Below are 21,615 nucleotides of genomic sequence, written 5' to 3' on the forward strand. Positions count from 1 at the left end.
ATGAGGCCCAAAATTTGGATCGTCGGGGACGATTGGCGACGATCTTTTGTCTCATATCGTCGCGACGAAGATATCTCCCTAACACAGTTTTTCTGTTGTGCCTAATGTGATCACCCCGCTTCTAAAGATTTTCCTTCCCTAGTCTTTGCTCTCCATGTACTCTACTTTCTTCTTTTCCTTATCCTACTTTTCCTTTTCTTCTTATTCACTTCTTTCTCCCCTTCGGGTTTTTATTTATTTCCTCGATTCCCCCTTTTTTCTTTCTTGTATTTATTAACTTCCATCCCTTCTTTCACCTTTTCAATGCACAGACTCTTCTGCACCCACCTTCGAAGACTGCCCGCCATCACAGATCCTGTATGCGGCTGAGAGACATGAGACAGTGATTGCCTCGTGGACCCCACCCATAGCCATCGACAATTCAGGCGCCAATAATACAAATGTCGCGCATGTCGGCCCAACCCCAGGTTCCATACTACCTCAGGGACATTACGTTGTCACGTACACTGCTGAAGATGATAGCGGAAACGTGGGATCTTGTGTGTTTACAATCACAGTACAAGGTACGCAGTGACCTAATTTAGGTCCTCATGCAATACAGGAATAACATGGACTACATGTTCTGATGATCCCAGAGCTATAATACTATAGTGAATGACGCCACGAACCGACGAAAACAGACACAATGCAGAGGTTCAATGGCAGCTCTAGGGTAGAACGACTGCAAAACTACAGCTATCGATATTGAAAGTTAACACCTTTTAACATCCGATTAGATGGGAAATCAAGTTAATACCATTCTGTTGAGGGCTTCAGGATAGTTCTTCCTTCTTTGTCTGTTTAACGAAACCAAACAAATTTCGTATGACAGTGCACGATGGAAGTTAACTTGTCTGATTAACCAGACAGTGACCCTATTCACAATCGAACGAAAGTTAGTCTTTTTTTTGTACGAGTGATTATTTTGTGAATCTTGAATTTACTGTAAGTACAATTTTGACATCCAAAGTGATAGAAAAAGACAGAAGGTTCAGCATTTACCAGCGGACTCCTCGCTCGGACAGTATAATGCATTGCCGAATACTGCCTACACAGATGCTCTTCATAACTCGTCTAGACGCAACTCACGAGACAAAGAAACACAGCTTTCTGTACAGGTCGAAGAAGATAAAACTTCTGTTGGGCAAAGTGTACCGAGTGCACCTATTGATTCACAGTAAATGTTGACCAAATTATGTCCGCAAGGATGAAGATATTATTATGATGTATCCTGATAGATCAAAAAATGTCAAATTTGATCTATTAATATAAAGTGAGAGTGACAAAAGGATTGAAACCCGAAGTTCAGTATGAAAATTTGAATCATAGACAAATGACGGGTCGAGATTGATAACCCAATTTTTGTTTTTGTTTGTTTTGTTTTGTTTTGTTTTGTTTTGTTTTTTGGCGTTCGGGACAGCGTGAAGTTATTTGGGAGTTTAGCTGTCCAACCTTTTGACTGAGACCATTGGAAAAAAAAAAGAAAGCTTGATGCTTTTGAATTAAGCAGGAAATTAAGACTCTGTAAAAGAACATTGATCACGTTCATCTGGCCACACTTGCTATAAGTATAAAAACCGCATAACAACTTTATTATTGTTTTCCGACTTCAAGTCATCCACTGCTCCACTATCCCCATCTCGCATGGTCTCCTGGCAAGCTGTCCCCATGGCAACCTACTGGGATCAACCTGCACCTTCAGCTGTAGCCTTGGTTACCGTCTCCAAGGAGTTGGTAACACCACCTGCCAGAGGGAAGGACTGTCTGGGAAATGGACTAACCAACCTCCTGTATGTGAAGGTACTTAATAAAGACCAAACAGTGATTTTGCCAAATATGGTAATCTGAGCACTATGAACATTCATTAACAGCCGACAGATGCCGCCAAATAAGTCCTTGAGGCGAAATTCTGAAAGAAGATAGCATTACCGACAAGAAGGCATGTACTTTTAAGGCACCAGGACTGGACATTAATAACCCATCAAAATGCACAGTTGAAAAGGGATATTAAAATTACCATGCCATTTGAGTATTGAGTCTTCGCTTGTTGTTTATTTTGCATAAAATAAAAAGGTTTAACACATGTTACTTTTTTTCTCGAAAATATGTCCTTTGAATCATTTTTTTTTCAAATGAACTATTGCTTATGGCATAAACATTCACTCGCTTATTTCAGTGGAAGGGCATATATTTTATATAATCCAAAGCTGCAAAATATCGCAGTCTCAGTGTAAGTGATAACCATTTGACAAAAGAAAATGCTTAACTCCCCACTTCACACTCTGTCCACTCTCCTCACAGAGCTGCAGTGTCCAGCTATAGATCCACCAGAAAATGGAGGATTCCTGAATGGACAGGCCTGTCCACTATCCTACGGTGCATCCTGTTACTTTGCGTGTCTTCTGGGCTTCCGTATAAACAACAACGTGCTCCGGTGTGTGGTCCAGCCAGGAAGTGAGGAGGCATTCTGGGAAGGCACAATGCCGGAATGTGAAGGTGCGGTCAACATTTGTCACTTGGCAATCCAAAATCCCACACCATGCAAGAGATTCATGGAAACTGTACCCTATTCATCACCTCTATGCAAAATCTGAGGATGTCTTTCCTGCATGGCCTCTCTTATGAAAGAGAGGAGGGGATGGACTATCACAATCCCGTCTCCTTTACAAAAGAAGTACCCCCCCCCCCCCCCAAAAAAAAAACCACCACCAACAACAACAAACAAACAAACAAACAACAACAACAACAACAAACAAACAAAACCAAAAACAAAGAGGAAACAGAAAAGGAACAAAAAAAGAAAAAAAACCCCGAAAAACCACCGCTATTCAAAATGTATCCTTTAAGGTTCTCTAAAATCGCATCTCTTCTTTGCCTCAACATTACCAATTGATTTTTTTTTGTGGAGGAGAGAGGGGTATTGGGGAAGATGCAAGGTAACATATTCATACCACAAGTACTTTCACTATTCTTCAAGAAAATGTCGCACGCTTTGTGTTCATTGCGTTGTTTGCAGTGTAGAAACAAATGGATCGCTTGACAGCCACTCTTAGTGTAACAACTTGGAAAACCCTTCGTCATTCCATTCAGTTATATTCCCCCCCCCCCCCCAAAAAAAAAAAAAAAGAAATACGAAATCGCAGTGAATATCGCTACCCTACTTGCAGTACAGTGCACTCACGTTATAACGACTAACGTTTATAACGAAATACAAATTCAGCAGCATTATTTTCCTTTTTTTTGTGCGGTTATAAAAAATAACGAAATTTAGATGTAACGAAATAAAATTGCCGGTATTGATAAATTCTTCATAACGGGACTACACTGTTTACAACCAATAGGTTAACTTGATATTGTCACATCCGTATGTAGTTTCCAGACAAAACAAACATGTTGTGATCCTGAAGTAATGCACTCTGAAGGGGTATGTTGTCCCACATTTTTTTTTTTTTTTTTAATGTATGTTTGTGTCTCTGTCTTGCCTTAGTTGAAACTTGTGACAGGCCCAGCCTGTCTGGTCCACTGGAGGTCCATGACAACTCCTCCACTTGTGCCACAAATGTTCAAGTCCCAGCTGGGAACGTGTGCGAATTTGAGTGTAGCCGCGGCTACGTCATACAGGGCTCAGCGAATACCACCTGTGGATTATCTGGCACGTGGGAACAGCCGCTACCAACCTGCGAAGGTGCTTTGACGGTTCAATTATTCCACCGACCAGATGAACTTTTTGTTTGTTACGAGTTAAAAACAACATTTCAACTCAAGCAATTTTCAAAGGTTATTTTTACATAGAACAAAGTTAATTGTGGCTTCCTTTTACCATTATAGGGTGCTCTGCATCGATAAGGATAAAACAATCCAAAAGAAAACAAGAAAAGGTGTAAACACGACTTTCTCCATGGTATTGATGTATGACTTAAGTGTCATCTATATACGGCCTAGTGGCGGTGTCTCCAAATCTGTAGTGGTGTCATTAACTTTCTGTGAATAATATGACGTTTGTTGGAGGTTCTTTAATGAAACAAAGATCGTGAAGCGCATTTTTGTGGAATAGTAGTCTATAATAGAAAAGTTCTGTTAAGGCTTCTAATTCAGTTGTTAGAAAAGAATGAAATGAAATTACACACTAAATTCACAGCAAGGAATAAAAAAATAATAATAAAAGATGGGTGCTTACGCTGGCCGAAAAGGGATTACATTATTGTATTACCTGTTCCATCTATGTGGACTATTTATTTCATTTGATCGTAAGCAATTATTGTGTGTATCTTCTTTTATTGTCTGTGGTCACAAATTAAAAAAAAAAGTACTTTAAAAAGTATTATGTACAATATTTTTTATATAAATTAAAAGAATTAATTGAATTCACAGTAACCACTTACCCCCTCCTCCCCCCCCCCTCCCCCAATAAAAGGGATCAATGTATCTGTTGTTCAAAAATCCTTGCTCCACTCCCATCATGTCTTGCCCAGCTGTGACCTGCCTTGGTAGCAACCTGCCACCCCCTCTCCACGGGGGAAAGAGCGGCTGTCCCCACGAGAGGGAACAGTACGGTACGGTCTGCACCCTCTACTGCGACCTTGGCTACCAGCCCAGTGAGACTGTGCCTATTATCAGAGAGTGTCTTGATGACGGGGAAGGAGTTGGCGTCTGGAGTGGTGGACCCATTTCTTGCTCAGGTGCTCTTTGATAATTATGCCTGAATGTTTCATAATAGCGCAGGGGACTCTAGATTATTCAGGGGAACATAAAGATAGTATAGTTTGCATTTTCCAGTTTCGGATCCAGGCGGGAACTCACCGCCTCCCCCCCCCCCCCCTATAGTTTATGTTTACCAAAAAGAAATGAAAAAAGACAAAATGGGACCGTGCGCCCCTCTTTAACTTTGCAAAGGCGCCCCTCCTTTGCGGAATCCTGGATCTACAGCCCTGTTTTCTGTAGCTGTGGGGCGGGGGTTAACAGAGGAAAAACTCGCCGATGATTATATTACGAAAGCTTTCAGATGTTTAAAGATGGATATGATGATATAAACTGGGAGAACATAGACACGCCAGAAAAAAAAGAGTTTTTTTTTAATGGCATGACCAAGATGCTTCTTACGCCAGCGTTACTTGCATGTTATGATTTTGCAGCAATTTGCACTGTGTGCACATGTATGATTTCTTTTTTAAATCAAATTCGTCAGTAAGTTGAAAATTGGTTTGGAGCAGCTACAGGGTGGGAGGGGCATATCTATCGCGATAGGTGATAACGAATAATAAGTCATGTCACGTTTGTTATTATCTCATATGAAAACAGAAAACATGATTTCGGTTAAAATTATATGTAGCCTACTTCTTATCAAAACATTAAAATTTGTTTTGTGCATAATATTCAGCACAAATAAAGTTGATATTACAAGTTACCAATAGGCTTATTTAGACAACTTCCAGCAAACAAACTCTGAATCTGGTTTTAATACACAGTATGATTTGTGAATCTTCATTTCTGTTTTGTTTTGTTTCAATTTTCCTACACAGTACCTTTGTTGTAGAATAAAATAAAAGCAGTTTATTACAGAAAAGCTCACAAGAAATTGCAATACTATAACCTTTAACCTTCAAGCGTTTTGATATTTCCCTCTCCTTCTCAGTTGTTCAATGCCTGCCAGTAGATGCTCCAGTAAACGGCCACTTGGTGGATTGCACACTGGATGGTGAAGCGAGCGATCCAACACTACGCCAGGACTACAGGACCACCTGTACTGCCTTCTGCGACTCTGGCTACACGCCAATGGGAACATCCTCCCGGCGTTGCCTTGCCGATGGCAGATGGGATGGTGTGCCGCAGATCTGTGAGGGTAAGCTGATGAACCTTCCCAGTGTATTATTCCCCCACCGCTTCAATCACTACACGTCACGTACTTTCAAGTCTCTATTACTTCCCTACCACCTCAGTTCTCAACCTGTAACAGGCAAAGCCATCACTTGTCCGCACCAACCCAACTTCCCTAAAACAATTCTATTCATTTACGTTTTGTATTAGATCATACGGCACCTGTCATCGACTGTCCTCACGATAAAGTGATCTTTGCTGAGTCCGGTCAATCAATTGGGACAATTCGCTGGGACCAGCTGGAACCTATTCAGGTATAACTTCCTTGTTGAATGCAACTTATGTAGAGCTTTTCTGCATTGATACTGTAAATGTACTCTCACTTTGCCCATAACAATTAGCGTTCTCTTCCATAAGATGTAATATGTTTGTAACTCCAAAAGGATTAAGTAATAACTGACAAGGAAGTCTGGTAAATACTTTGTGTACTTCTCTCTCTGTCGTTTGTTCAATCAAGTCTCAACAGATTATTCTGCATGCGAATGTTGTTACATGAAAAATTATACCAGCCAGTAGGCGTATATATGTATGTATGGATGTATGTATTTGTGTGTTTGTATCATTATATGTCGAGTGTGTGGTGGGTGAGACGAGCGTCTAATTTGCTCAATTTGAAAACTGATTTCAACAAATATGGGTAGCAGGATCACTATTGGCGTATTTGCGGGATTCAATAGGTTTACATAGGCCAAAACATAGTTACTTTCTGTATGATATATGTACTCTGAGCTGTCCCTTACGAAAAAGTCCTGTGGTACTCCTGTGGTAATTACCACAGGACGGTACCACAGGACAGTACCACAGGAAAGTACCACAGGACAGTACCACAGGACAGTACCACAGGAATTGTCCTGTGGTATTTTGGGACATACCACAGGACAGTACCACAGGAATTCCTGTGGTATTTTGGGACGTACCACAGGGCAGTACCACAGGAAAGTACCACAGGACCGGTACCACAGAACAGTACCACAGGACAGTACCACAGGACAGTACCACAGGAATTCCTGTGGTATTTTGGGACGTACCACAGGGCAGTACCACAGGACTAGTATCACAGAACAGTACCACAGGAACTGTCCTGTGGCATTTTGGGACAGTACCACAGGACAGTACCACAGGTCGATCATTACCACACAGCATTACCACAGGGCAGTACCACACAGCATTTCCATGGTACCACAGGAGAGTACCACACAGGATAGATCGGAAAAAAAAATCTGGGAGACTTTTACCCACATTTCAAGGAATATTTCTGACAGGTGAGTGATGGATTTTAGGACAAACATGGCCCTACTTAATAACCTGTCCTACTCCTAACATATAACCTCAAACGAGAGTCTAATGGCCAAGTGCCAATCTAGTCCTATAATAGATCTATATAGTCATATTCTATTCCTAGGTAGCCATCGACCCTCTCAGTACATATATATATGACCGTCTATCCGTAAAGCATTAAGGCATGGTTACTAACTCGATTATACTTTATTATCAAGATATGAAATTACACTTTCATAACAATATCTATGATATTGGGAATAACATAACATAATTAGACAATCTTTCATAAAGTTCAAAGTAAGTTCCATCATTAATACTTTGACTTTTTAAGTCATATATGTATTTTCTAAAATCTAGAGTGCTTTTTATGAATATTCATGAGCTATGTAAAAATTTGTACCACAGGAGTACCACAGGAGTACCACAGGAGTACCACAGAAGTCCTTATGAAATTTCTCATGCTTTACATCAGCACTTTCACTAAATAGGTAATACTGTAGGAGTATAGGACAGGATAAGTAATGGCAAATCAATTGTTATAATTCACAGCATAACTCATCGATCAATTAATTGAGGAATATTAATATGTGCTTTTTGTTTGTATTTTTGTTATAAATTTCCGTTGATTCTGCCTTACAATTTTCCTGTGTGGTACTCCTGTGTGGTACTGCTGTTTGATATTCTCCTGATGTGATAGTCCTCTGGTATAAAATGTTAAGAAAAAAAAAGAATATCCTGTAGCATTTTTCTGTGGTACTTACGAATTTAATTTGCTGTGTGGTACTTCTGTGTGGAATAGCACCATATTATGATTTTCCTGTGGGATTTTGGACAGTTCCTGTGGTACTCTCCTGTGGTATACATCGAAAATTACCACAGGAATTCCTGTCGTACTGTCCTGTGGTACGTCCCAAAATTCCACAGGACAATTCGTGTGGTACTGTCCTGTGGTATGTCCCAAAATACCACAGGACAAGTCATGTGGTACTGTCCTGTGGTACTATCCTGTGGTACTTTCCTGTGGTATTGTCCTGTGGTACTGCCCTGTGGTACTGTCCTGTGGTACGTCCCAAAATACCACAGGACAAGTCGTGTGGTACTGTCCTGTGGTACTATCCTGTGGTACTGTCCTGTGGTACGTCCCAAAATACCACAGGACAAGTCGTGTGGTACTGTACTGTGGTACTATCCTGTGGTACTGTCCTGTGGTACTGCCCTGTGGTATGTCCCAAAATACCACAGGACAAGTCGTGTGGTACTGTCCTGTAGTACTATCCTGTGGTACTTTCCTGTGGTACTGTCCTGTGGTACTGCCCTGTGGTATTGTCCTGTGGTACTGTCCTGTGGTACGTCCCAAAATACCACAGGACAAGTCGTGAGGTACTGTCCTGTGGTAATATCCCGTGGTACTGTCCTGTGGTACTGTCCTGTGGTATGTCCCAAAATACCACAGGACAATTCCTGTGGTACTGTCCTGTGGTATGTCCCAAAATACCACAGGACAAGTCGTGTGGTACTGTCCTGTGGTATTTGTCCTGTGGTACTGTCCTGTGGTACTTTCCTGTGGTACTGCCCTGTGGTACTGTCCTGTGGTACGTCCCAAAATACCACAGGACGAGTCGTGTGGTACTGTCCTGTGGTACTATCCTGTGGTACTTTCCTGTGGTACTGCCCTGTGGTACGTCCCAAAATACCACAGGACAAGTCGTGTGGTACTGTCCTGTGGTACTATCCTGTGGTACTTTCCTGTGGTACTGTCCTGTGGTACTGCCCTGTGGTACGTCCCAAAATACCACAGGACAAGTCGTGAGGTACTGTCCTGTGGTACTATCCTGTGGTACTGTCCTGTGGTACGTCCCAAAATACCACAGGACAATTCCTGTGGTACTGTCCTGTGGTACTATCCTGTGGCACTTTCCTGTGGTACTGTCCTGTGGAACTGCCCTGTGGTACTGTCCTGTGGTAAGTCCTAAAATACCACAGAACAAGTCGTGTGGTACTGTCCTGTGGTACTATCCTGTGGTACTTTCCTGTTGTACTCTCCTGTGGTACGTCCCAAAATACCACAGGACAATTCATATGGTACTGTCCTGTGGTACTGTTGTGTGGTATACATCCCTAAATACCACAGGACAATTTGTGTGTATACTGTCTTGTGGTACTGTCCCGTGGAACTTTCCTGTGGTAATGTTCTGTGGTACTGCCCTGTGGTACATCCCAGAGTACCACACGATCCTGTGACACAGTGCCACATAGTTCCTGTGTTAACATATATTTGTGTGGTACATTGTGTGGTACCAACAAGTACCACAGGGAGTACCACATGAGCCTGTAAAACAGTACCACACAGTTCCTGTGGTAACATTTATTTATGTGGTACATTGTGTGGTACTGACAAGTACTACAGGGAGTACCCTACAAGCCTGTGGTACAGTACCACACAGTTCCTGTGGTAATATTATAAGTGTGCGGTACATTGTGTGGTACCGACAAGTACCACAGGGAGTACCACAGGACTTTTTTGTTAGGGGTTGCTAGGTATAATCAATACTGTTTGACATTTTGCTCTCAGGCTACTGATGCCAACACTCTTATAACTGCCCAACTGGAAAGCATTGACTCGGTCCCTATCACTGGATCTAGACCGACCACGCTGGTGGAAGGAGACCATTCCCTGGTCTACAGGGCAACAGATGCTGCTGGGAACAGTGACACATGTGCATTTGATGTACAGGTCAAAGGTTAGAGGTCATCTCATAGTAGGGATTCGAGTGTTAAAAAGGGATCTGAGAAGTGTGTTCGGGAACTGTTTGATTGGGGGGGGGGGGGTGGAGATACCCTTTTTTACCCTGAGGACTTCAACCTTATGTCCTGACTGATAACGTATGTAAAGATCACTGACTGCTCCTTTAGACTGATGTAAGTCTACTGACCCCTAAATTCAGGTCTGATTTTTTATTGTATTACAGTCAGATACACTACTGATTGAGTCATATTGCTACCAAAAATTATGATGTGATCAAAAGTCAACTTTTGTAAAGAGGTGTAACGCTGATCAATGCGAATTATTTGTTTCTTTTGTTTCAATCACAGTTGTGAGATGTCTTCCATTGTTTGCTCCTGGCAATGGTGCAGTGACCTTAACATCAGGTCAAGGGTCATGTGAGGGCGGGGCCGTGCTAGGGTCGACATGCCAGGTAGAGTGCAACACGGGCTTTGACCTCTCATCGAATGAGACTGTTGCCAATTTGAGGTGCGTACAGCAGGAAGAGGGTACTACCATTGGTGCGTGGGACAATCCATTGCCGCTCTGTGAGAGTAAGCATCACTTTCTCATCTTCCAGATCGTATCATCAAACCTTCAATTCGAGGAATCTAATTGAGTAAAAAAAGAATTATCTCACTGAGGATTTGAGTTATTCTCTATCCACGTTCATGTTTGAAATCAAAATTGAAATATGGCATCCATCCTTTCTCCTCTTTTTTCTGTTAAAATAATGAGTGGTAAAATAATGTTTATACGTATATGAGTATTTTTTTCTTCAATTTTCTGCTTATCAATAGGTATCCCAAATAGTGTTTTCTCCCTCTCTCATTAGGAATTACATTATAAAAAGAATTGCCATTGTTTCAGTTTAAACATTTTCAGCATTATGCAGTAAATAGCATAATTTATATTCATTTCTTCCCTCAATACATTGTTTATATAAATTTCGATGTATATGAAATCGGTCAATGTACATTGTCTTTCCTTTTTTCCATGCTATGTTTTGTACACTTCGTTGAAAATGAAATGAAATGAAAATAAATAAAATAAAATTCTGTTATGAGGAACATCGTTGACCGCGGTCACTGATGTTGTCAAATGCCTATGTTGATCTTTGTTGTCTATTTCCCTTGCATTTGTGCATTAATCTGTCACTGTTCCCTGAGAAAAATATCCATAATCTTAGTAAAACTGAATGAACGAAACAGAAAAGATAACAAATTAGTATTCAATTTATGTAACCCTAACAAAATCAAGATATAACAAAATCAAATCAAGTCTCTGAATAAATTAACTCTTTCTCCAGTAAATGAAATAGAAAACCCAGGATCGAGAAAGAAGGCAACTGGATATGAAATATTGCCTGTTACGGTGATTATAACAGATTCAGTGCATCAACCTTCACACTAATTGCACAGAATTTTTTTTTAAATCTTAATTTCAGAGGTTATTGCTGTTGGAAATATAAATCAATTTTATTGTTTGTCAAAGTAACACTTGAAAGGAGTACAACACTTGCATGAACTCATTGCATAATGTTGTTCAACAACAAAAGAAACAAACTAATAAAAATAACAAGAATTCTAGAAACGGGGAAATTAATTCCCTGAATGTAAGATAGCATTATTCCGAAATCTAAAGTGGAACCTTTAAATTTTTCTATTAATGTAATAGCAGCTGTTTGATATCAACCAAGATTTGAAATTAAAACAGTCATATTCCATTAATTGGATATCACTATCATTCCTGCAGTTGTGACTTGTGAAGTAAATCCGCACATGAACAGCTCGGTGCAAGGGTGCCCATTTGCCTCAGTGAATTACGGAGAGCAATGCCGGTTTGTGTGCAATGATGGCTTCCTGACATCAAGTGGCGTCAGATCTGTTACCAGGGTGTGTCAGGAGGATGGATTACTGAGTGAAGAAGAGCTCATTTGTGATAGTAAGTTCTTCCTGTATTGCAGTGTCTTTCGATTTCACCAGAAGAGCATCATGTGCCTACTTTGGTCTTCACTCAGTGCTAAGTTGTTAATCCTGCGGTGTTAAAGTTCTCAGAAACCATAGTTGAATGTATAACATAAATTGACCTTGTATGCACGTACTGCGTTTGATTTGACATGATTTATGATAATATATTGACATTAATTGGCCGCCTGAACAGACACCAGATTTTAATGATATTATTGAAATATAATGATTCACCGTATTTTCCTCCAGTGTTTGTTTCATTGCTCATTTCATTTGTTGTAGCCTCTAGACTCTAGCAGAATGCCTCTAGCCTATACATGAATTAGTGTTCTGTGGATGTGAGCATCTGATATTACATGTCATAATAATCATTCACACATGTTCAACATCAGGGCCAGTCACATGTCCATCTGGGTTCAGTCTGGAGCATGGTACCGTTACACCCGAGATTTGCACCGCCAGTGATGTGAAGGTACCTTACAACACACTTTGTAACTTCAACTGCAACAATGGCTTCCGTCAGTACGGTCCCTACGTAAGGGCATGCACCACAGATAGCGTATGGAGTGACAACAGGCCCGTGGTTTGTGAAGGTAACCCGAATATCCTTTTTAATAGACACACTATTTTTTCCCACGGAGATTGGCTACATATAGCATAACACAAACTCTCTCATTCGAATATGGAATGGGTTCACAAAGACGTCAATCTTTAATACAGCAACAATCAAGCCCTCAATGATCTTGCTCTATGTTTTTTTTTTTCCATTTCAATTTAAGTGTCAGTTTTGAGAGACATTATTTGTTCTTAAAGTTGTGAATGAGTTTGCACCTATAACGTTACATGTCCAAGGAAAATCAGCTGCACTTATCTGGTCTTCCATAGGGTCCACGTGTATGTTAGGTTGTGACCACTTCACCGGATTATGCACCCTGCTTTTTGAGATTAATGAAACGAAACGGGATCTTTTTTTTTTCTTCTTTTTGTGTGCATGGGTTGGGACTCTAACACACGTGTTGTTAGGGAGACAGAGTATTTAACTCTTACATTGGGGACAGTTTCATTACATATAGCATTGCTCAACTAGACAAGGCGAAATCGAACCCGGTCTATGAATTTGGAGGTAGGCACGCTACAGACTGCTGCTGCCAGCAGTATCAATTAACTGATTTTAATGAATCAAAAAATGATTTTTGTTTCGTTTTGCTGTGGATTTAACAATCATATTCATTGTATTCCTTACTAGATGTTTGCACTAATTGACTGTGTTCTCGTCTTCCATAGATTACCAGGAGCCAAGCTTTGATGAGCCATGCCCACGTTACATCAATGTGAACGCCCCCAAGGGAACAAGCACCGCAATAGTTGACTTCGCCATTCCCTCAGCCACCGATAATTCAGGAAATGTCACTGTGAAAAGGTATCGCAATTACTTTGAAGTGCTGTTGTGATTATTGTTTCAGAAAATGATGACAAGAGTTAGAATATTTAGTGGTAAAAGGGACACCAAAATTTTCTTTTACAAGGAAACTATTATTAAGACAAAAAAAAAAGAAGAGTCAGAGGCCTAACAGTTTATCTCTGGAATTCACTCATAACAGGCCGTGAGGGATCAATACTTTCAAAAATTATGTCAGATGGAAAAGATAATCAAAGTAACAATATTGTGCTTTTACTTCCTTTTCGTTATTGACAAAATCCAACATCAAAGAAAATTGCTTATCACATGTTATACGGATATCATGGACATAAAAATTGAAGAAATTTGTTTTGATTACGTATTGTTGAATTAATATTCAAACTTTGGACTTCTTGTACATAAAAATCTTAATAATGATAATAGTAATAATAATAATAATAATAATAATAATAATAAGGTCTTATTTACCCAGGGTAGCCTCTTCAGTGTTGCCACTGCTCTACCAGAGGGCCCTGCTATTATTATTAGGTGATCCGAGTATCCTCTCGGATCACCTATTGTATCTGTACGGATTCTTTCTTTCTTTCTTTCTTTCTTTCTTTATTTCTGGACAAAAGTTGTGCAGAGGTTCGCTCAGAAAGTGCATTGCCTTTCAATGTCAAACTTATACCATATATGTATGATGTCCCAAAGACGACATATCAAGTAAAATCATAGTGATCAGTCGACCATGACGTCACTATGACGTCATTATATGAAAACACATTTTCATGCATATCTCATTAATGGAATGAATTCTTCGATGAAATTTTCGTCATTTATACTTTAAGTCAAGCAGATTCTACTCATATTCTCAAAATTCATATTTATGTTAAAACGCGCGCGTACGTGCGCGTTGAAATATTTGTATGCTCAAATCGAGCTCAAATTTTTTTGGCACACGTTTCAGACAATTTGGAGCATTTTTTGAAAAATTGAAAAAATTGGACGGACGCGTACACCCGCGCACATATTCGCACACAGAGCTCATATGCAATAGAAATTGTCAGTTTTTTTCACACGGATTGGATGTCCAAAATGTCAAGGAATATTTCTACCAAGTTTCAAGTCGATCCGACTCAATATGACGTCATACGGGCCCGTCAAAGTTGAAATTCCGCGCGCGCGTCAATGGCGATATACAGTGCAACGATGCCCAAAAAAAAACGCCAATTTTAAATCTGATTTTACTCGTTAGGATAGACGGTGACCCCCCATTTTCTTTACATATTCTGAAAGCTGATGAGTTGTACATGTTATTTCATGGGTTGGCGATGCTGGAAAAATGATTAAAAGATGTCAAATTTCTTAATAAAGTAAATAAAGTAAATTTTCAAAATTACGTCATCAAATTTCAAGTTTACTCGAGCGTATCTCACCTATCCTTTGCCAATTTACACCCAGATTTCAGTATGTTGTAGCTTATTAAATGTTATTCATTAATGTAATAACAACATTTTGATTGGATGACGGCATACCTCGTAAAAATTGATTGAATGTAATCTTGTCAAATTTGACCAGTTTACGTGTTATCTCTATGGGAGTGCGTTTTTCTGGAAATGAAAATTGACATGACTGTTCTTTTCGAGCCCTAGCTCACTTATGCTTCGGTGAATTTCTCCCAGATTTTTATATGTTGTAGCTGAGACTTTGGGCTATCGTTACTGTTATCTCCGTTTTTTCATACGTTGTCGGGATCACGTCCAAAAACTTGGTTGAAATTAAAGGTTATCTTTGATGTATTTTCATATTCCTTTCTTTTTGCAACTTTATGTGCAATAACTCAAGAAAAACATACCCTATCAGCCCAATATTTTGCACATGTTTAGTTCATGTCACGTACATTATTTCATAAAATAACAACTACTTGATCGGACACCATCTTGGGTATGTAAATTAGGGTCAAAGGTCATAAATGTTTTATCCTTTATCTTGGTGAATACATGTCTTATCTTTCCCATATTTGCACACGTAAACACCATGTTACAAGGATCATTTCACAAAATAACCACTTTTGGCTCAGATGCCATCTTGTCTGTGCAGATCGGGGTCAAAGGTCATATGTATTTCTTTCTTTTTCTTCGTTATGACGTGTTATCTCTATGGGAGGGAATTTTTATACATGTGAAAATTGACATGATTGTCTTTATCGAGCACTAGCTCACTTACCCTTTGGTGAATTTCTCCCAGATTTTAATATGTTGTAGTTGAGACTGCGCGCTATCGCTAGTGTTCCCTATGTTTTTCATATGGTGTCGGCATTATGTCAAAATACGTGGTTGAAATTAAAGCTTATCTTCGATGTATTAAGATATTTCTTTCTTTCTGCAACTTTCTTTGCAATAACTCAAGAAAAACAGCCCCTATCATCCCCATATTTTGCACATGTTTAGTTCATGTCACGTACATTATTTCATAAAATAACAACTACTTGACCAGACACCATCTTGGGTATGTAAATTAGGGTCAAAGGTCATAAATGTTTCAACCTGTATCTTGGTGAATACATGTCCTATCTTTCCCATATTTTGCACACGCAAAGACCATGTTACAAGAATCATTTCACAAAATAACCACTTTTTGCTCAGAATGTGATGCCATCTTGGCTGTGCAAAGTTGGGTCAATGGTCAAATATACTTCATTCTGTATCTTCGTTATAGTGTATACCGAATTTGGTACCAAAGATGGCAGACCTGACTCTCTTTTCTAAATTAGAACCCAAATATCACACGGCCAATGTCTCTAAAAACAGATAAAACCTATATGGTCATGCCTATTGCGATCAGGACTCGAATCATTGATTTTAAAAAAAATCGGATCACCTAATTTGTCAGTGTTGACAAATTCCGGTTCTAGTTACCCTAGCGTTGCCAGGTACCCATTTATACACCTGGGTCGAGGAGGGACATTGTGGGTTAAAACATCTTGTCCAAGGATGTAAGCACTGGGCGGGATTAGAACTCACGGTCCTCTTACGTTACTATGAACAAGCACAAAGTGAGAAATTGAAATAGGTAAATAAATATGATGAATGTTAGTATTTTTGGAGAGATAGAAAGGCAGCTACAACAGTAGGAGGAGGAGGAGGGGGACACTTGATTGTACACATTGCATGCAGGTTTGCTTTCAAAGATCAGGAGACGAGTTCCGAGTATACTCGGGCAAGCGTCTATGGGGAAATGCGTGTTGTAGCAAAATCAAACCGTCGTCAATGAGTTATTAATGTTTACCGTAGATCACGTGGTAGTCCATTCATGGAGTTCGTGAGCATGAGTGTGCCTTTTATTCATTTTTTTTTTTAGTCAACGCACTTCGCTAAACTTGTCAAGCATTTTCACCATTGTTCACCAAAGTTTGGAAATCTATACATGGTAACAAAAAAGAGAGAAGGGGCATTCAGCAACTTCTCTATCCACTGACGCTGATCTCTATCCACTGATGCACTAGTCGGCAAAGTTAGCTCTCCATCATACATCCAATCGAACGCAAAAGAACAATATTATTATTATCATATTATATTTCATGCGTTTTGTACCTAAAGGAAAGGTAATGGAAGTAATGAAGGATGAATTAAAGAACCGCTTGAGATAGGAAAATACACAAGCAGATGCTAATTATGCATGCTTTCATGCAGATAATTATGAGAAGGTATCGGTCCACATTGAAGATACGTGTTAGCTGTCTCTTTTCTTCACAAATGTAGTATGAAAACGAAGTGAAATCCCCCCCCCCCCAAAAAAAAAAAAGAAGCATGCCAAAGCTAAAGTGAGGCAACGAATGATTCTCGAAATTGACCTTCCAGCTTAATTCTATGTTTCGAAATCAGTCTTCTTCATTTCTGCTGATTGACAGAGTTGATGGCTTCCCTGGCCCAAACTCAACTTTCATGGAAGGCACCACAGTGACGTCATACAGGGCAACAGACCTCACTGGGAATAGCGCCCGCTGTGACATTTATATAAGACTGAATGGTCAGTAGCTGAAGTGATACATGTTTTTTTTCTCTCTGAAGAAAGAGAACTTGCAATTAGTTTTTATTACACGAACAAAAAGTTGTAATACACATTTTCGTGAATCCGGTTACTTTAGGTAGAGACACTTTAACAGTCTCAGTGTAAGCATACTAATCCACAATTTACTAGTTAAAGGGATTGTACAGTTTTGGTTGAGACCTAATTTCAGATTTCTAACATTTGAGTATATGAATATGAGAACGACCCAAGTCCATTAGAGAAAATTTCGGAAAAATGGAAATTAATAAAACATTCCCTACTTCCTTAAGTGTTTTTGGTTATTGGGGTGTTATTAATTCAAATTTGAATATAAAACAGTCACTTGAATGATTATCTGTATTTGCATGACTATCTAAATGGCTTTCAAACGCGATAGCCAAATTTGGATTTGGGTCGTTCTTATATTCAGGTACTCATTTTTTGGTGAGATAATGAGAAACCTCTCATGAAATATGAAAGGGCATGTACTTCTATGAGGAATTCAACGTTTATTTGATGAAAATTGTTTTTGAAATGGCTGAGATATCCAAAAAAGAGCGATTCTAATAAAGTGTGGGACCAACACTTTATTATGATCTCTTTGTTTTACTTTGTTTTTTGATGTTTCAGTCATTCCAAACCCGATTTTCATCAAATAAACTTTGAATTCCTCTCAAAATGGTATGCTCTGTAATATATGTGTTTTCTCGGTATCTCGCAAAAAGTTCAAAGCCCAATTCTCATCTCCACCAATACTGTACCATCCCTTTAATTAAACGTGAAGGAACTCTCTTGAGATATGAGTAAATTCAGGGAGATGTTTGCTAACACACATCAACGAGGCAACAGTATACTATTACCTGTTTTTCTGTTCTTTATTTTCGGCATTTAGCATGAATATGAAAAGTTTCTTGTGTGATTAGTATTGCTTATAATATTCTCACAAAACAAAGTAACTGTTAATCACCATTTGCACGTTTGTAGGACGCATCACTGATTCGAAACATGTTCAGCTGCTGCAGCAGATAAAAATGAGTTACAGCAAAATATCGCATTTTTACTAAAAACATCAAAAACAGTATAGAGAGGACATGTCAGTCATTTGATACTCTGATGCTGTTTGCTCCACACGTCACATGCTGCCATTAATTTTCCACAATCGAAAACATGAGATGCAGTTTGACCAGCAACACTTCCTTTTTCTGTTTTTTAAGTGTTTCGGTGCCCTCGACTCCAAGCCCCTGCCAGGGGATCACTGGTCAATTGTTCTGACCCAATCTATGGCTCTCAGTGTTCGGTCAGCTGTAACCAGGGCTACGAGTTAGTCGGACCACAGACCAGGACTTGTGAACTGGGCAATGGTCAGGCTCCCGCCTTCTGGGATGGACAAGATGCAACATGCCAGCGTGAGAATTGATATTTGCCAAGAAATTCTTTGTTTAGTTCTGTTCCTTTGATTGCTTGATGCAATATTTTGATTCATTTACCAATTATTACAATGTTTGGTATTGTATTTTTTCTATTGCAACTCATGGCACGTGTAATGCTGTCTTTTAGTACTAGAATCGTGAAGAATCATAGTATTACTGAAACGTAGTACACTGGCAAATAAGCTATTAACCCATGCTTTTTTTTTCTCCGAATTAGTAAAAGCAGTGAACCATGTCAGACAAGTCAAAATACAGCACCTTTTGAAAGGGATCGTATAATTTGGATGAGACCTAACTTCTCTTTTGTAACTTTTTTGTGAGATATTAAAACAAAATTAAGATATGAAAGAGCACGTAATTCTAAGAGGAATCCAACGTTTATTTGATGAAAATTGGATCGAAAAAAAAAAAGCTGACATATCCAAAATAGAGTGATCGTAAAACAACGTGTGACCAATCTTTTAATACGATCACTTTTTTGACTTTGTTTTCGGTTGTCTCGGCCATTCCAAGACCGATTTTCATCAAATAAATTTTGAATTTACCAGAATGGTTTGCTCTATACTATTATATGTGGTTTCTTGGTATTTTGCAAAAAAACAAAAACAAAAAAGGTTTAAAGCCCAATACTATACCATCCCTTTACTGTAGTATGAGGATTGTTTCTTCATTTTCAAAATATCAGAAGAATATTCTTCACTTGTTTTTTTTTTCAAAATGAACGTTCATATTGCATGCAAAGTTGGTATTTATAAACAATAAGAAATCATTAAAAATGCCTATCAGTTATCACTAAAAATAAAATGACGATAACAGAATTCTATAAATTCAATAATTGCCGAATCATCGGGAAAACTTCAGCTCGAAAAAAAAAATGGATTCCAATTTTAACACACAACTTGTTTTTTTTCCCCCACAGCCCTTACTTGTCAAGCACTACCAACGCCACCCCAGGCTATAAAGTCAGGCTGTTCCCAGGATCCACCAGGGGTGGAGATTTTTGGCACCCTATGCTCTTTCTACTGCCCTTATGGCTTCTATGGGGAGGGAGACAGTCACAGGAGGTGTCAGGCCGATGGCACGTGGTCTGGGACCGACTTTGCTTGCAGAAGTATTCATTTTTTGGTCCTTATTTCTGTGTTGTTTGATGATAGTGGGCGTAAACGTAGGCCCTACCTACGCATGAAATCGGTGGTTAGTGATGCTTTTAGAGTAATCAGTGTTGGATCCAGAGGGGGGCGCGCCCATTGCGCCCCCCTCTTTAATTGTTGTTAAAACAAAAGAAATAAAAAGAAAATGAGATGATCTAAACCCGGAAGTAGCACCACAAATATTGTTTGCTCCCCCCCCCCTCCTTTACGGAAACTCTGGATTGACCCTGGTTATCCCCCCCTCCCCCCCCCTCCGCACACAGCGGCACAGCCATTCTAAGATAAACATGCATTGTTGCAATGTAGACCCTGTTATATTACATCATGCAAGCACATAAATGTTTAAACACAGAAAATATATCATGTTGAGACAGAATTTTACACCGAATCAAAAACAGTACTCATAATGTTTGGTTATTATATACAAATGATGCACAGGATAGACTGCGTTAGTGGAGATGTAGCGCACTCGAGGGTATTTACAATTGTGAAACATGCACGAGGCGAAGCCGAGTGCATGTTGCACTACATTGTAAAAACCCGAGAGTGAGCTGCATCTCCACTAACGCCACGAAATAATCCTGTGCATCATTTGTTTTATAAAATGGGTCGAAAACTAACAGCATTTTTCACGTACCTTTGTGGGTCAATACCAATCAGCTACATGTAGCACTCACTCAAGAGTCAAGATGTCCGAAGATGTTCGTCCCAAACATTTACGCGCGTCGCACTCGGACATCCCGCACATATAAGTACTGTACGTACAAGAGTACTAGTATACGTACGCCACATGTTATGCACAAGAAAGGCCGGCCGGCAGCCCGAACTAGAAGTTGTTTACCAGGATGACAGCGCGTATAGTAGCGCGCGACGCACTTGTAACAATGGATTGAGTGCGCACCGCTAGTGTAAACATTGTGACGTCGGGCCATACATGTCAGTGAGAAATTAATGCACGCACACGTGACTCATTTCAGCGCTTCTAATTGGCTACATTCTTGAACCCATTTTATAACATTAGTTAGTGAGTTCTTATTATACACTCGAATTCAAAGTAGGAGATTCAGCCGAGTTCACTCCCGGCTGAAGACAATGTATGTCATGAAATATGTAAAATTACAAGTATGTCGCATCTGGGTAACATTATTCAGAAATTAATGTGTATGTAAGAAGCAGGCCTACTTCAAAGAAATGTTTGTGGAAGATAAGTGGGTATTTTCTATAGAAGTCACTCAAACGGCAAGCCTGACATTGTCTGCTCATTTTATTAGTGTGAACTCAATGAATGACTTTTAAGTTCGGAACCATTTCTTCCTCCCCCCCCCCCCACACACACACATACACCACTTTTTTTAAGATTTTTTTTTTTTTTTTTTTTTTGGGGGGGGGGGGGGGGGGGGGGGGGGGGGGGGGGGGGGGGGGTTCTGGCCACATCCTTAGCAAATAATGGACCAGGCACTGGTATATGAATGTATCTATAGCGATGTCTGTTGATAGTATGTTTAATACACGGGCTGGAATAGGTACCCTACCATTATGCCCAAAATGCTCTGTCACTATTGTACATAGTTTGACATGTTTTGGACAATTCTGAATTTCATTGTAGATGTAGTGGTAGAAAATGATATTCCATGTGTTTCTTTTCTTTGTCGAC

General features: G+C 39.6%; 1 protein-coding gene across 1 annotated transcript in view; it reads left to right on the plus strand.

The window, feature by feature from the left end:
* The first annotated feature begins 295 nt into the window (after window positions 1-295).
* The window catches only part of LOC139730284 (uncharacterized), a 77,046-nt gene continuing 55,726 nt past the window's right edge, over window positions 296-21,615 (plus strand). The window contains exons 1-15 of the mRNA XM_071641163.1: window positions 296-563; window positions 1,654-1,839; window positions 2,341-2,535; window positions 3,527-3,724; window positions 4,512-4,718; window positions 5,672-5,878; window positions 6,064-6,167; window positions 9,767-9,935; window positions 10,288-10,512; window positions 11,714-11,902; window positions 12,321-12,521; window positions 13,213-13,348; window positions 17,241-17,359; window positions 18,595-18,786; window positions 19,730-19,921. Of these exons, the coding sequence (XP_071497264.1) occupies window positions 2,520-2,535; window positions 3,527-3,724; window positions 4,512-4,718; window positions 5,672-5,878; window positions 6,064-6,167; window positions 9,767-9,935; window positions 10,288-10,512; window positions 11,714-11,902; window positions 12,321-12,521; window positions 13,213-13,348; window positions 17,241-17,359; window positions 18,595-18,786; window positions 19,730-19,921 (2,155 nt within the window). The 5' untranslated portion in view covers window positions 296-563; window positions 1,654-1,839; window positions 2,341-2,519. The remainder of the gene's footprint in view (window positions 564-1,653; window positions 1,840-2,340; window positions 2,536-3,526; window positions 3,725-4,511; window positions 4,719-5,671; window positions 5,879-6,063; window positions 6,168-9,766; window positions 9,936-10,287; window positions 10,513-11,713; window positions 11,903-12,320; window positions 12,522-13,212; window positions 13,349-17,240; window positions 17,360-18,594; window positions 18,787-19,729; window positions 19,922-21,615) is intronic.

This window comes from Diadema antillarum, unplaced genomic scaffold (assembly GCF_040938485.1).
Source record: "Diadema antillarum isolate AM-2024a unplaced genomic scaffold, OU_Dant_1.0 seq00000300_RagTag, whole genome shotgun sequence".
NCBI classification, from domain to species: domain Eukaryota; kingdom Metazoa; phylum Echinodermata; class Echinoidea; order Diadematoida; family Diadematidae; genus Diadema; species Diadema antillarum.